The following is a 13,885-nucleotide window of genomic DNA, read 5'->3' on the forward strand; positions in this document are numbered from 1 at the left end:
CCACCATCATTAGGTGGAGGTCCGGCAACACCTTCATCACTGTCCAGTTTTCCCCAAAGCAGGAGCGCCGTGGATTGTGGCGGAGAACCTGTGGTTTCTGGGGAGATTCGTGGTCCACCTCCCTCCTGAGGAGATCCAGAAGATCAGCCTCAATGAGGTGAGTCAAGGGAGTCTGCTGCGCACGCTATCCCCCTTCCAATGTGGTTGGTCCAGATAGAGAGGATGTATCCACTGGTGGGAGGCTCCAGGATCAGAGTGCACAACCTCAGAATAAAAGGACATACTCTTTAGAATGGAGATGAGAAACAACTAGAGCACGGACTGGACTTTGAAAATGCACACAGGATCAGTAGACTATTTCTATACAATTTACTAATTGGGAATGTGCTTCAGCATGAGAATACTCTACTGGACTGTTTGTAGAAAATAATTTTACTGTGTGTTTGTACTGTGCACATGTGATAGTAAAAGCATCATTGAACCATTGAATTTCTTTAGTCAGACTGTGAGATTCATTGCCACATACGTGAGGTAATTGGGTATTTTTAAAGTGGAGATTGATAGGTTCTTTATCAGCAAGGGTGTCAAAGGTTAAGGGGAGAAGGCAGGAGAATGGGGTGAGGAAAGATAGATCAGCATGTTTGAATGGTGGAGCAGACTCAATGAGCAGAATGGCGTAATTCTGTCCCAATCTCTTATGACCTGATCTTCCTCCACCCTAATGGGAGCCATGAAGGCCCAATGTATCCCGCAGGGTAGCCAATGTGTGAGTGGAAGAAATTCCAAATGGTTGAGCCATTGGCTGGGACCTTCTCTTGGATGACACGGTGCTGGGATTGGAGGTGACTCTGGAGATGGGGATACATTTGGTAGTTGTGCCCAGGCCATTGTAACGGTCCAATCCCCACTCCCTTCCCCCTCCCCCTGTTAAGCTTACATGTCGTTTCCAAACCCAGATTCGACACTTCATCAATTACGACAACGCCACCAAGCAGCTGGACTCAGTGTACGACATCACCCCGACCACTGCCAGAGCCTTCCAGGAGAGAATCAATGCCAGCGGCTTTGATATGGCCAACACCTCGACCGTCTACAGGTGAACTGCAGCTCACCGCCGGGACCTGGCCCTCTCCACACCCACCCACCTCTCCTGCACTCGGCGGCGCCGCTGGCAACTCACTGGCATTTAAACAGTCCGGCACCTTGAATACATATATCAATTGATTGAAAGACACGAAATGGACACAGGCAGCACAGAGACACAGTGGTAGAGTTGCCACCTTACTGCACCAGAGACCCGGGTCCAATCCTGACTACACGTGCTCTCTGTATGAATTTTGCACATTCTTCCTGTGACCGCATGGGTTTTCTCTGGGTGTTCCAGTTTCCTCCCACATTCCAAAGACGTACAGGTTTGTAAGTTAATTGGCTTGTGTAAATTGTCCCTAGTGTGTAGGGTAGTGCTAGTGATCGCTGTTCAGTGCGGACTTGGCAGGGCCAAAGTGACAGCTACCACGCTGTATCTCTAAAGTCTAAAGGCCCTTCAGCCCACTGAGTCCATGCTGACCATCAATCACCCGTCTATATAAATGCAAGCAGTTTTGCATCTCTCAGGAGATATAACTGAGATGTTATTATGTGTAACACGGAGAGAGTCACGGGTTCAATAGGAACCCTCCCTGTGTGAGCGGCAAGGGCTAGAGTGAGATTATGATTGCTTCTTTCAAAGGTTCGGTACAGGCACAATTGACCGAATTGCCCATTTCCTAATGACTTTAAACGGCAGAGATTTAGAACATAGAACAACACAGTACAAGTCTCCTCTGCCTGCATGTGATTCTTCTCCCTCCTTGAATATCTATGTGTTCACCCAAAAGCCTCTTGAAAACCACTATCGTATCTGCTTCCATCAGTCTGAAGAAGGGTCCCAACCCAAAATGTTGCACGTCCGTTCCTTCCACAGATGCGGCCTGACCAGCTGAGTTCCTGCAGCATTTTGTATTTTCCTTGGTCATATGATATCACACACTCTGGAGGATGGTAGAAGCTGGCTCCGTGTTGTTCCCTCAATCTCGCCATCTGTTTCCCCTCCCCCTTGCAGACTCGGTCTCCTGGTCTGTTTCTTCGACAATGTGCAAGAGTTGGACACAGGGGAAGCTCGCAGTCTCCTCCACCAGATGATCAAGTGCAGCCGTCTCAAGGGTTTCCAGGCCGACGTGAAGAAGGTAGTTACGGAATCCAGACTCTCTCCCCACCTTCAGACACTCTGAGCCTGTAACTGGAGGACACATTAACTCAGAGAATGTTACAAAATATCAACAAGTCAGGCAGCTTTCATGGAAAAAGAAACAGAGTTAATGTTTCAGGTTCTGACCAAAGATTATAGAGCTCCTTTATAATCTTTGGTTCTGACTAAGGATTTTCAAAATTTCAAAATAGACGGCACAGTGGCGAAGCTGGTAGAGCCACTGCCTCATTGCCCCTTTATGTGTGGAGTTTGCACGTCCCCCCTGTGACAATGTGGGTTTTCTCCGGGTGCTCCAGTTTCCTCCCACATCCCAAAGATGTGCAGGTTTGTAGGTTGATTGTCCTCTGTAAATCACCCCTAGTGTGTAGGGAACGGATGAGAAAGTGGGATAACATAGAACTAATGTGAACGGTTGATGGATGGTTGGTATGGACTTGGTGGTCCATCTTTAAAAAACAAAATGAAGATCAGGTTCCAGTGAAGCGTTGACCGGTCCCCTCTCCACAGACCCTGCCCAGCCTGGCTTGGGCTTGCAGTGGCTATGGTTTATTGGGGGACCCGGACCACTGCTGGTGAGGATGTGGGGAGGGGTTGGGGATTTGAACACGAGGACGTGGGTCCGCTCTGAAGCCAGGGCGGACGTTCGCCCTCTGCCCTTTGACACTGACTTGAACACGGTCCCTCACTCTCTTGCAGCTGAAGGCGCAGTTGCTGGGGCTGGTACTGAGCAGCCAGCGGCTGAACGAGACTTTGGACTCCATCTCGGATGCCATCGCCTGCCTGTCGTTCCCCCAGCTGGACTCGCTGTCCACGGAGTCGGTGCGGAGCGCCGCAACCGTCCTCGGCACCGTCCGCGGCTGGACTCCCGGCCAGACACTCATCCTGGCCGACAAGTTCATGGGGGGCAACAAGGTGAGGGGTCATGGCACGTGCTCAGGGCCGTGCACAGCTCTGGTCACCCCTCGGCAGGGAGGGCGGGGCTGTGATGGGGAGTTTAGAAAGATGAGGGGGACCTCATTGAAACTTACCGAATAATGAAAGGCCTGGATGTGGAGAGGATATTTCCACTTACAAGATACAAGATACATTTAATTGTCATTTGGACCCCTTGAGGTCCAAACGAAATGCCATTTCTGCAGCCATACATTACAAACACATAGACCCAAGACACAACATAATTTACATAAACATCCATCACATCGCTGTGATGGAAGGCCTAATAAACTTATCTCTCCACTGCACTCTCCCCCCCCCCGATGTCAAAGTCAAAGCCCCCGGCTGGCGATGGCGATTGTCCCACGGCCATTAAAGCCACGCCGGGTGGTGCGAGGTCGCACTTGCGGGAGAGTCTAGGACCAGAGGCTGTAGCCTCAGAATAAAAGGATGTACCTTTAGAAAGGAGATGAGGAGGAATTTCTCTAGTCAGTCGGTGGTGAATCTGTGGAATTTATTGCCACAGACGGCTGTGGTGGCCAAGTCAGGTCTTTCCTGGAGTGAAGGAAGATGAGTCGTAGAATCATGGAGCCATAGAGCACGGAAACAGGCACTTTTGGCCCAAATTGTCACTAGTCCCATTTGGCCCATCATCCTCTAAACCATGATAGAGTGACCTAATAGAAGGCATAAAATGATGAGAGGCATAGATAGCGTAGATAGTCCAAATCTCTCTTCCCATGGCAGGGTATCAAAAACGAGGGCACGGTTTTAGGGACAGACGATGGAGTTTAAAAAAGATCTGGAATATTCAAATGGAGGGTGGTTGATATTTGGAACTCACTGGCAAAGGAGGTGGAGAAATCAGATGCAGTGACTGCATTTCAGAGTCATTTAGATGCACACTTACACAGAAGTGGTACTAATGCTGGCAAATGGAATGAGTGTAGATTGGCATGTTAGCATAGACGTGATGGGCCAAAAGGCCATTGCTGTGACTCAATGGGGGAACCGGGGGGGGGGGGGGGCACAGGCGCTGTAGAGTAAATCCTTTAGAGAGACCACCGATCACCTGACCAGATTGAACAGCCCAGTGGCACAGCTGGTAGAGCTTCTGCCTTGCAGCGCCAGGGACCCAGGTTTGATCCTGACCTGAGGTGCTGCCTTTGTAGAGTTTGCATGTTCTCCCTGTGACTGCATGGGTTTTCTCCAGGTGCATCTGGTTTCCTTAAATTGTTCCACCACGAGTCAACATAGATTCCGTGGGCTGAATGGCCTCCTGTAGGAATGCGGTGTGATGTTTGTCCAGGCCCGGGCTGGTTTTAACGACTTGTGGTTCCCTCCTGCAGCAACTGTCGCTGTTTGACCTCAGTCGGCTGGGAGTCCTGGTGCCGGGGGTCAGTGCGGACACTTTGTACAACACCAGCCCCCAGGATCTAGCGCAGGCTCTCCAACGGTCCCTGTCCCAGCACGGGGCCAGTCTCTCCCCCGGACAGCGACTGGCCGTGGTCACCCAGGTAACCGGCCCCCACCCTCTGTACGCCAGTGAGGGAGGGATGGGCAGGGAGGGCTGGGGAGGGGGATTGGGAGAGGGGAGGCGGGGTTGGGTTAGAGCAAGGGTGGGGTGGGAGAGCAAGAGCTGGATATGGACCGCGGGAGTAGCAGAAGAAGAAAAATAATGTGGTACGAGTGGGGAGAGAATGGGGGGGGGGGGGGCAATGGGAGGGAGTGTGGGAGGGGAAGGATGTGGAGGGTTGGAATGGTGAGAAAGTGGGAGTGGAGAATAAGAGAATGGAGAGAGGGAAATGGGAAGGAGATGTGTGATGAAAGAGTGCGGAGGGGCGGTGGGGCGGTGGGGAGAGGCAGGGGGAATAGGAGAGAGCAAAAAAAGTGGGCAGGGTAGAGAATGGGGGGAATTGAGAGAGGATGGTGTGAAAAGAGGGGATGGGGAGAGAAAATTAATTGGCAAGAAGCCTGAGTAAAATTGAAGGGCACAGTTGGCAGAGCAACTACATCCCAGCGCTAGAGACCCTGATCAATCCTGACCTGGAGTGCTGTCTGTGTGGAGATTGTATGTTCTCCTTGTGAGGGTTTCTTCCGGGTGCTCTAGTTTCCTTCCACATCCAGGCATGTTGGCCAGTGTGGGCAAGTTGGGCTGCAGGGCCTATTTCCACACTGTATCACACTATGACTCTACCCCAAAGACGTGCTGGTTTGTGGGTTAATTGGCACCTGTAAATTGCCCCTAGTGTGTAGGTAGTGGATGAGAAAGTGGGATAACACAGAATTAGTGTGAACGAGTGATCAATTGTTGGAGTGGAGTCTGTGGGCCCTAGGTTTAAGAAAGAACTGCAGATGCTGTAAAAATCAAAGGTGAGGCAGCATCTATAGAGAGAAGGAATTGGCGACGTTCCGGGTTGAGACACTTCTTCAGACTGATGTCGGGTTTGGGGGGGGGGGGAGCGGGAAAGAGAATGGAAGTAGGCGGAGACAGTAGGACGTGGGAGAACTGGGAAGGGAGAGGGGAAGGAGGGAGAAAGCAAGGGCTATCTTGAGTTTCTCCAGCATTTTCTGTCTAGTTATTTGTCTACCTGTGGGCCCAAGGGCTTGTTTCCATGCTGCTTCTTTCAATCAATCAACCAAGAATTCAGCACAGGTCAGTGGTGAGACCTCTGATTATAATATATATAAATTACTTGGGTATAAATGTAGATGGATTGGCTACAAGATTGCAGATGACACAAAATTTGGTGGAATGATGCAGGCTGTCTAAGGATGTAGCAGATATCAGTTCCGGACATGGGCAGAGAAATGGCAGATGGAGTTTAATCCAAGCAACTGTGAGGTGTTTCTCTTTGGGAGGTCGATTGTAATTGGAAAGTTTACGGTTAATGGCATGAGCCTTGGAGCATTGGTGTACAGATTGATCTTGGTCATCTTGTGTCCTTGGACCACGGCTGTGAACATTTATTCTCTTTTCAGATTGCCGCTTCCTGGAATGTGTCCTCTGTGCTGGACCTGTTGAACAGTTCCTTCTTAAAAGAGCTGCCCCTGTACAACCTGCTTCATATGACGAGCTACAATGTCAGCCACCTAAACCAGAAGGAGCTGAGGAAAAGTCAGGTGGGCTGTCTACTTGCCGTGCCTGAGTACCATCCGGAATGGTTATTCACTCCTGCACAAACCTGCCAAAACAGATCCAACCACTTGTTTCAAAACAAAATGTACAGAGCCATTTGTTTAAAACTTTGCTTTATTAGTTATAAAAATAGTGCTTATCTGACTCAATACCTTTTCAATGCCACTATCGTATCTACTTCCACCACCACCCCGGCAACATTTTCTAGGCACCCAGCACTCTCTGTGCGACAAAAAGCTCTGTACATCTTTGCCCCTCTCACCTTAAAGCTACGTCATCTAGCCAATCACCAATCATCGTAATGCAAGGCCCTCTAATCAAACTGTGCCAATCTTGGTGTAAATAAAAATAGATCTGCACATCTCCTTTAAACTTTCCCATCTCACTGTAAAGCTATGCCCTCCAGTTTCTCTGCTGCTGCGCTGGATTGCCCCAGTCACTGAGTCTCAGGGCAGTGTTGGCTGCCAATTTGCTCTCTTGCTCAGCACCCTCTCCTTCTCACCCACAGGCGTTGTTCCTTTACCACCTAATGTCTGACACGATGCCTGTGCAAGAGATCCTCGGGTAAGCAACACGCGGTGAAATATGTTCCCCTTCATCTTCCACCTGGCAGGTCTCGAGACCATTGGCTTACATAAGAAACCGATTCAAAAACCATTCGAGGTGGTCAGCCTTTCACTTAATGGGTTCTCATCTTTGTTCCTCCCTCTTTCTGTGACTGGCTTGGTCTCTGTCTCTCTCCCTCACGCAATCTCTTTTTTCTGAGAGAAGAAGAGTTCTGATCCGAAATGTCGCCTATTCTTTTTTTTCAGAGATGCTGCCTGACCCGCTGAGTTACTCCAGCATTTTGTGTTTCTTATCTTTCTCTCTATCTCTCCCTTTATCCCCCTTTCTGTTTCTCTCTATGTTTGTTTGTTTCTCACTCTGCTTTCTGCCTGTCTGTTCCTCTCCCCTCTGTATCTCTCTTTCTTAGTCTTCCTCCTTTTACCTCACTTACCCTCCCTTTTTCTCTGTGCCTGTATCCACCTGTTGTTCTTTCCCACTCTCTCTTTGTTGCTCTCTTATTCCCTCTTCTTTTCCACCTCTCTCTCTGCTTCTCTCTGTCTATCACTCTTTCTCTCTCCTACTCTCTCTCCTTCTGCCTTTTCCCTTCTCCTTCCCTCTCTGCTCCCTCCCCCTCCTCGATCTTTCCCTCTCTCTCCCCTTGATGGAGGGTTGGCGTAGGAAACCTTCCTGCTCTCTTCCCTCCAGCTGAGCGACCTTCGATGCTTTGTTCCGTGCGAGAGGTGGTCCCGTTGATGGTGCAGATCCAACCCCACCCATCCAGTTCAAGGACTTGTCACCCACCCTGCACCCACGGCCACTGAAACCCCGTGTCACACGGTCCCTACATGCCGGAGGACCCAGCTTGACCCTCTTGCACTTCTCTTCTGCTTGCCCAGGTGCGGGCAGCTGGTGAGAGGTGTGACCTGCGATCACCTCCGAGCCCTGGACCCAGCAACCTTCTGGCAGCTCGATGGCCTACTCCGGGGCAGTCTCTCCCTGCTCTCCCCACTCCAGGTAAGTGAGAGGCGCCTCTGGGCCTTTACTCACTGGAGTTTAGAAAGATGACGGTGGACATTGAAACTTACCAAATAGTGAAAGGCTTGGGTAGAGTGGTGACATTGAAACTTACCAAATAGTGAAAGGCTTGGGTAGAGTGGATGTGAAGAAGATGTTTCACTAGTGGGAGATTCTAGGACTTAGATTAAGAGGATGTACCTTTAGAAAGGAGATGAGGAGGAATTTCTTTAGTCAGAGGGTGGAGTAACTCAGTGGAATGGCACTTTCCCCTAGAACTTATGAACTCTCACTGCCCCTTTAAACTGTCATACCGTCGACCACCCTCCAGCAAGATCCCACGGCTTCCAGAACTGAACTGCCCAAGATACGGTGGACAGAATATCCAGTATCAACAGGATGCTCCCTTGTATTAGAGAGCTTTGGATACATGGAGAGGTTGGACAGACTTGTTTGTTTTCTCTGGAACGCCAGAGGTTGAGGGGAGACTTGATAGAAGTATATAAAACTATGAGAAGCATGGATAGGGTAGACAGTCAGAACCTTTTACCGGGTTGGAAATGTCAGCAAGTACCCGGGTGCGTCAGCGACATGGGAAGATGGGGTGGGGTGGGGGAAGGTCGGAGAAAACGCTTGGACTGAATCCTTCTTTTTTCTGGTCCAGTACCCGTGTTCTGGCCATGGCCCCTCGAAGCATCTGCAAACCTCTGTTAATCGCCCTGGGCAGGGTTGAGCTGTCATCTATCGTTCCCCAACCAGCAAAAAGAGCGGAGGTGATGGAGAGTGTGCTCTGGTGCCTGGTGAGTTCCAGCCCACTTGGACAATGTTTGGGGGTATGTGGATCAAATGGGACCCAAAGACATGTGGGTCGGTGATTTTCAGAGGCATTTAGTTAGGCATAGGGATTTGGATCACGTTAGGGGCACCGCAGTGGTAGAGATGCTGCCTTACAGCGCCAGAGATCCGCGTTCGACCCTGACCTCGGGTGCTGCCTGTACAGAGTTTGTACATTCTCCCTGTGACCATATGGGTTTTCTCCAGGTGCTCCGGTTTCCTCTCACACTCCAAAGATGTACAGAGGATTGTAGGTTAATTGGCTGCTGTAAAATTGTAAATTGTCCCTAGTGTGTGGGATAGTGCTAGTGTACGGGGTGATTGCTGGTCGGTGTGGATTCAGTGGGCCGAAGGGCATGTTTCAATGCTGTATCTCTAAAGTTAAGTCAGTCAGAGGAGATTAGTTTATCTTGGCATCATGTTTGACATGGACATTGTGGGCCGAAGGGCCTGTTCCTATGCTGTATTGTTCTATATTCAATGGGGGAGTGATTAAAATTTGGGGACAGGACAGTATTTGGAGGGAGGTTATAGAGCTGGAAAGATTACAGAGATAATGAGGTGGAGGACAGAAATGGAATACAGGCATGAGCTGAACATGAGATATCAGTGGGTCAGCGCACACAGTACAATGGCAGACATGGCGTGTCTGTTTTAAAGGGATTGCATTTAGTTGCAATAACATAATAACAATGAACTGCAGATGCTGGCTTTTACCAAAACTAGACACATCGTGATGGAATAACTCGGCGGGTTAGGCGGCATCTCTAGTGAAAAAGGACAGTTGACCTTTCAGGCCAGGATCCTTCAGATATGCAATTGTGTGTTTTAACATTTATTTTAGAACTACACGATCCAGGATGAGTATGATGTGGACATCCTGGGCAGAACTATCTGTTATCTGTCTCCTGACTTCATCAGGACCATCACCTCCAACAAGGCCCTGAACGAAGCACTCATCCATTTCAGGATTTGTCGGAATCTCAGCCCCGCCCAGAAGAGGGAAGTTCGGAACAAGATCCAGGAATATTACGGGTAAGAAGTAGGATATGTCCCAAGGAACGTGTCCGTGTGGTGAGGGTTGGGGGCTGTTATCACTGAATGTTTTGTTTACTTTTTAGTTTGGTTCAGTTTGAAATGCCTCTGAAAGGCCCTTTGGCGCACCGATTCCACGCCGACCAGTTATCACCCCGTACACTAGTCCTATCTTACACACTAGGGACAATTTACAGAAGCCAATTAATCTACAAAATAGTACGTCTTTGGAATGTGGGAGGAAACTGGAGCACCCGGAGAAAGCTTACACAGGCACAGGGATAGCGTACAAACTCCTCACAGACAGCAGGTAGCACCCGTAGTCGGGATTGCACTGGCCTCTGGCGCTGTAAAGTAGCAACTCTACCGCTGCACCACTGTGCTGCCCTTTTAGTACTCCACGGTCCCATGTAGAGTGGAATTCCAATACAGTTTTTCCCCATATCCCTTCAGTCTGAAGAAGTGTCCCGCCCCAAAGCATCACCTGTCCATTCCCTCCACAGATGCTGCTTGACCCGCTGAGTTCCACCAGCACTTTGTGTTTTTCTCTGGGACAAGGATTGTTTGAACAAGTGAGAGTTGAGAGGGTAGCACAGTGGCGCCATGAACACACAAGCCCACTGACACCCCACCCCGTGCACACCACCCCGTTTGGAATAATTCAAATTCCCAAGAGACGTGTCCAGAGGCTGCAGCACCCAGCCATTCCCCAATCCCGCCCAGCAACCCCAGCCAATAGAATGTAGCCGACCAGGGAAATGTCCCAGGCACTGTCTGAAGAAGGGTCCCGACCCGAAAGGTCACCCATCCACTCCCTCCATAAATGATGCCTGCTTTCCTGCTTTGTGTTTTGCTCAGGATTCCAGCAACTACAGTTTCTTGTGTCTCCTTCATTCCTTTGGTTAGGAGTCCAGGCAATTATCCCCACATTTCCTGGAATGTTTTTCTGTTGCAGGGATCCAACTGCCTGGCAGCCTGAACTGATGCAGGATCTGGGGCCACTGGTTACACTCTTGTCAAGGGAAGACCTGACCACTGTCGCTGAGAAGGTATTGGTTTATTATTGTCGCGTGTACCAGGATACAGTGTGGAAACTGTGTTTGCGTGCTTTCCAGCCAAATCATACTATGTAGTAGTTGTAGTAGTAGTAGTAGTAGTAGTAGTTGTAGTAGGCCCCCCTCGGTCATGACTCTCGGTTGATTTTCTTGAGGTTTACTCCTGGAGCCTTTTCAATGACTGGATATGACCACAAGGCAGTGGAAGTTTTAAATCAGAGTTTTCCCTCTCCAAGATGAACTGCCTTCCCAGGCTGACGAGCCGCATCTGCCCAAGACTCACGGGGGCGGGAGCGTCTACCTTCCCGTGCAGGTCTCTAGCACCTGCCCACTGCCCATCATACTATATAAGAGTTCAATTAAACAATGCACAAGTACAATAGGTAGTGCAAAGAGAAAAATACCAGGTAGAATATAGCAGTACATATAGTACAGGTACAGTACTATAGCAGAATATAACAGCACGTATAGTACTATAGTACAGGTACAGTACTATAGCAGAATATAACAGCACATATAGTACTATAGTACAATACTATAGCAGAATATAGTACCTGTATTACAGCTACAGAGAAACGCAGCTTAAAATAAAAGTGCAAGGGCCACAATGAGGTAGGTTGGAAGATTGGGGCACATCACCGCCATCTTGAGGGCAATGAGGGATGGTAGATAAATGAAGGCATAAAGAGTTTGTACCTTGTGTGTAGGATACTGCAAGAGCACGGGGTGATTGCTGGTCGCCACGAACTCGGTGGGCTGAAAGACCTATCCCACACTATCGAATGTTTAAAGTTTTGAAAGCACGTATCACCAGACTCAAACAGCTTCTTCCCTGCTGTTACCAGACCACTGAAAGACCCTCCCATAAGCTAAGGGTGCAATCCTGATCTCCCAACCTACTTCATTGCAGTCCTTTCTCTTTGCTCTACCTGTTGTACTTGTGTAGGGCTTGACAATGCTGCTTTGAACAAGCGCCATCCTGGACTCTGGGCCGAATGGCCTCATTCTCTGCTGCAGCCTTCACTGGTTGCAAATACAATGTCGGCAGAACTGTGTTGCCGACTGCAAGATGGTCCCAGTAGCCAATGCTTCTCGGTGTGTTTAACCCTCTTCATTGAGTTATGTATCCTCCACAGTTTCCTGACATCCTGCTACAGTTAGCATTGGATGTGGAAGGTACGGCTGTTTCTGAGGACTTCCTCGCGGCAGTGTTTCATGCTCTCAAGAGGACCATTGGGACCATTACACCCTCCAATATGCCTCCAGGTGAATCACTCTTTCTCTCCCCATCACTACGCTCGTTGGAAAGCAGCCTAACTCTCTGTCTGAAGGTCTTCCCTTCAGAAGAGCTTTCTGTGTGCGACTAATGGCCATTTCTATTTTTTGTTTACCCTCATCGATTGAAAGATTCAGCCTGGAAACAACCCTTTCAGCCCATTCAGTTCACGCAGACCGTCAATCACCCATCCAAAGTAGAATATAAAGTGCTGGAGTAACTCACTGAGTCAGGCAGCATTTCTGGAGAACATGGATAGGCGATGTTTTCGGTCGGGGCCCTTCTTCCCTTTCCAATGCAGGTCAGACAGGGTCTGAAGAAGGTCCAAACCTCCAAAGATGCTGGCTGACCGGCTGAGTTACTCCAGCACTTTGTGTTCTATGCAAGATTGCAGCATCCGTAGTTGTTTGTGTCTACCTGCACACACTAGTTCTATGTTATCCCCCTTTCTCATCCACTCTCAACACTCATGGGGCAACTTATAGAGAGCCATTTCTTTGGGATGTAGGAAGAAACCCACGCAGTCACAGGGAGAACTGCAATCTCCACACAGACAGCACCCGAAGACAGGATTGAACCGTGGTGTGTGAAGGCGTGCTCTGTGACACTGGTACAACCTGGTGTTGGGTCCACATCCACGGTGCGGTGATGAAGTGTTGCTCTCTCCGTCTCTCCCCAGGCTGTGGCGGGACTCGAACTCCATCCTCCGAGCACATCCTCAAGCTGGCGGACGCCAACTCCCTTTGGTCAGCCGGCGAGCTGCGCTGCCTGTCCCCGGAGACGTTTGTACGGAGTGTCGAGCTCCTTGGTGCCCTGACGAGTTTCAGCATGGCCCAGCTCCTGGCCCTGAAGGAGAAAGCCAAGGAGGTTCGTGAGCACAGAACCATAACTGCATGTGATCCATACCCCACCATTCCCTGCATACCCATGTGCCTGTATAAAAGTCTCTAAAACACCACTATCGTACCTGCCTCCGCCACCACGACTCCTGACAGCACATCCCAGGCACCCACTGCTTAGTGTGGGGGTGTGCGTGTGTGTGTGTATAAACAAAAACACTTGCCAACAAATCTTTAGGTGTTGTTTTATTATTGTCATGTGTACCGACGTACATAGAAAGGCTTTGTTTTGCATGCTAACCCAACAGATCGGATAATACCATATATAAATAAAATCAACTGAAACTCAACTACAGTAGGTACAGGTAGAAAAGAGATTTAAAAGAGTGGGGCGATTGTATTAGATGATATAATTGCTCCTTCTCTGGGACGAGCAGGCAAAGAGTCGCCACACAGCAGCGCTATGTTGCAGTATTTGCACATCTTTTAAACCTTGTCCCTATCACGTTAAAGCTGTGCCTTTAAGTTTTTGACTTTCTACCCAAGCCTCTCTAGCCTTAAACCCTCACTTGAGGCTATGCTCCCACCATGGGGAAAAAGGTTCTGACTGTCTATCCTATCTCTGGCTCTCATAAATGTTATATAATCCTGTCGGGCATTCCTTCAGCCTCCGACACTGCAGAGAAAACAATCCATATTTTTCAACCACTACTTATAGTGGCAGAAGCTAATACCTTCTAATCCAGGAAGCATTCTGGTAAACCTCCTCTGCACCCTCTCCAAAACCTCCACATCAGGAATCCAGACATTAGACTTTACTTGAGAGTTTAAAGATACAGTGTGAAAATAGGCCCTTCAGCCCACTGAGTCCATGCCGTCCAGCGAACCTGGTTCACCCTGTACACTAGCACAATCCTACACACTAGGGACAGTTTACACATTTCAGAAGCCAGGTAACTTACAAGC

At 49.3% G+C, this 13,885-nt stretch overlaps 1 protein-coding gene across 1 annotated transcript in view; it reads left to right on the forward strand.

Moving 5' to 3' along the window:
- LOC129707120 (otoancorin-like) overlaps positions 1-13,885 on the forward strand; it is a 36,308-nt gene that overhangs the window by 8,417 nt on the left and 14,006 nt on the right. The window contains exons 9-21 of the mRNA XM_055651910.1: positions 60-157; positions 957-1,096; positions 2,102-2,225; positions 2,945-3,160; positions 4,531-4,698; positions 6,164-6,304; positions 6,829-6,884; positions 7,763-7,920; positions 8,448-8,680; positions 9,559-9,749; positions 10,705-10,798; positions 11,941-12,070; positions 12,760-12,947. Coding sequence (XP_055507885.1) covers positions 60-157; positions 957-1,096; positions 2,102-2,225; positions 2,945-3,160; positions 4,531-4,698; positions 6,164-6,304; positions 6,829-6,884; positions 7,763-7,920; positions 8,448-8,680; positions 9,559-9,749; positions 10,705-10,798; positions 11,941-12,070; positions 12,760-12,947 — 1,937 coding nt within the window. The remainder of the gene's footprint in view (positions 1-59; positions 158-956; positions 1,097-2,101; positions 2,226-2,944; positions 3,161-4,530; positions 4,699-6,163; positions 6,305-6,828; positions 6,885-7,762; positions 7,921-8,447; positions 8,681-9,558; positions 9,750-10,704; positions 10,799-11,940; positions 12,071-12,759; positions 12,948-13,885) is intronic.

The sequence above is a fragment of the Leucoraja erinacea genome, chromosome 20, assembly GCF_028641065.1.
Source record: "Leucoraja erinacea ecotype New England chromosome 20, Leri_hhj_1, whole genome shotgun sequence".
Classification (NCBI taxonomy): domain Eukaryota; kingdom Metazoa; phylum Chordata; class Chondrichthyes; order Rajiformes; family Rajidae; genus Leucoraja; species Leucoraja erinaceus.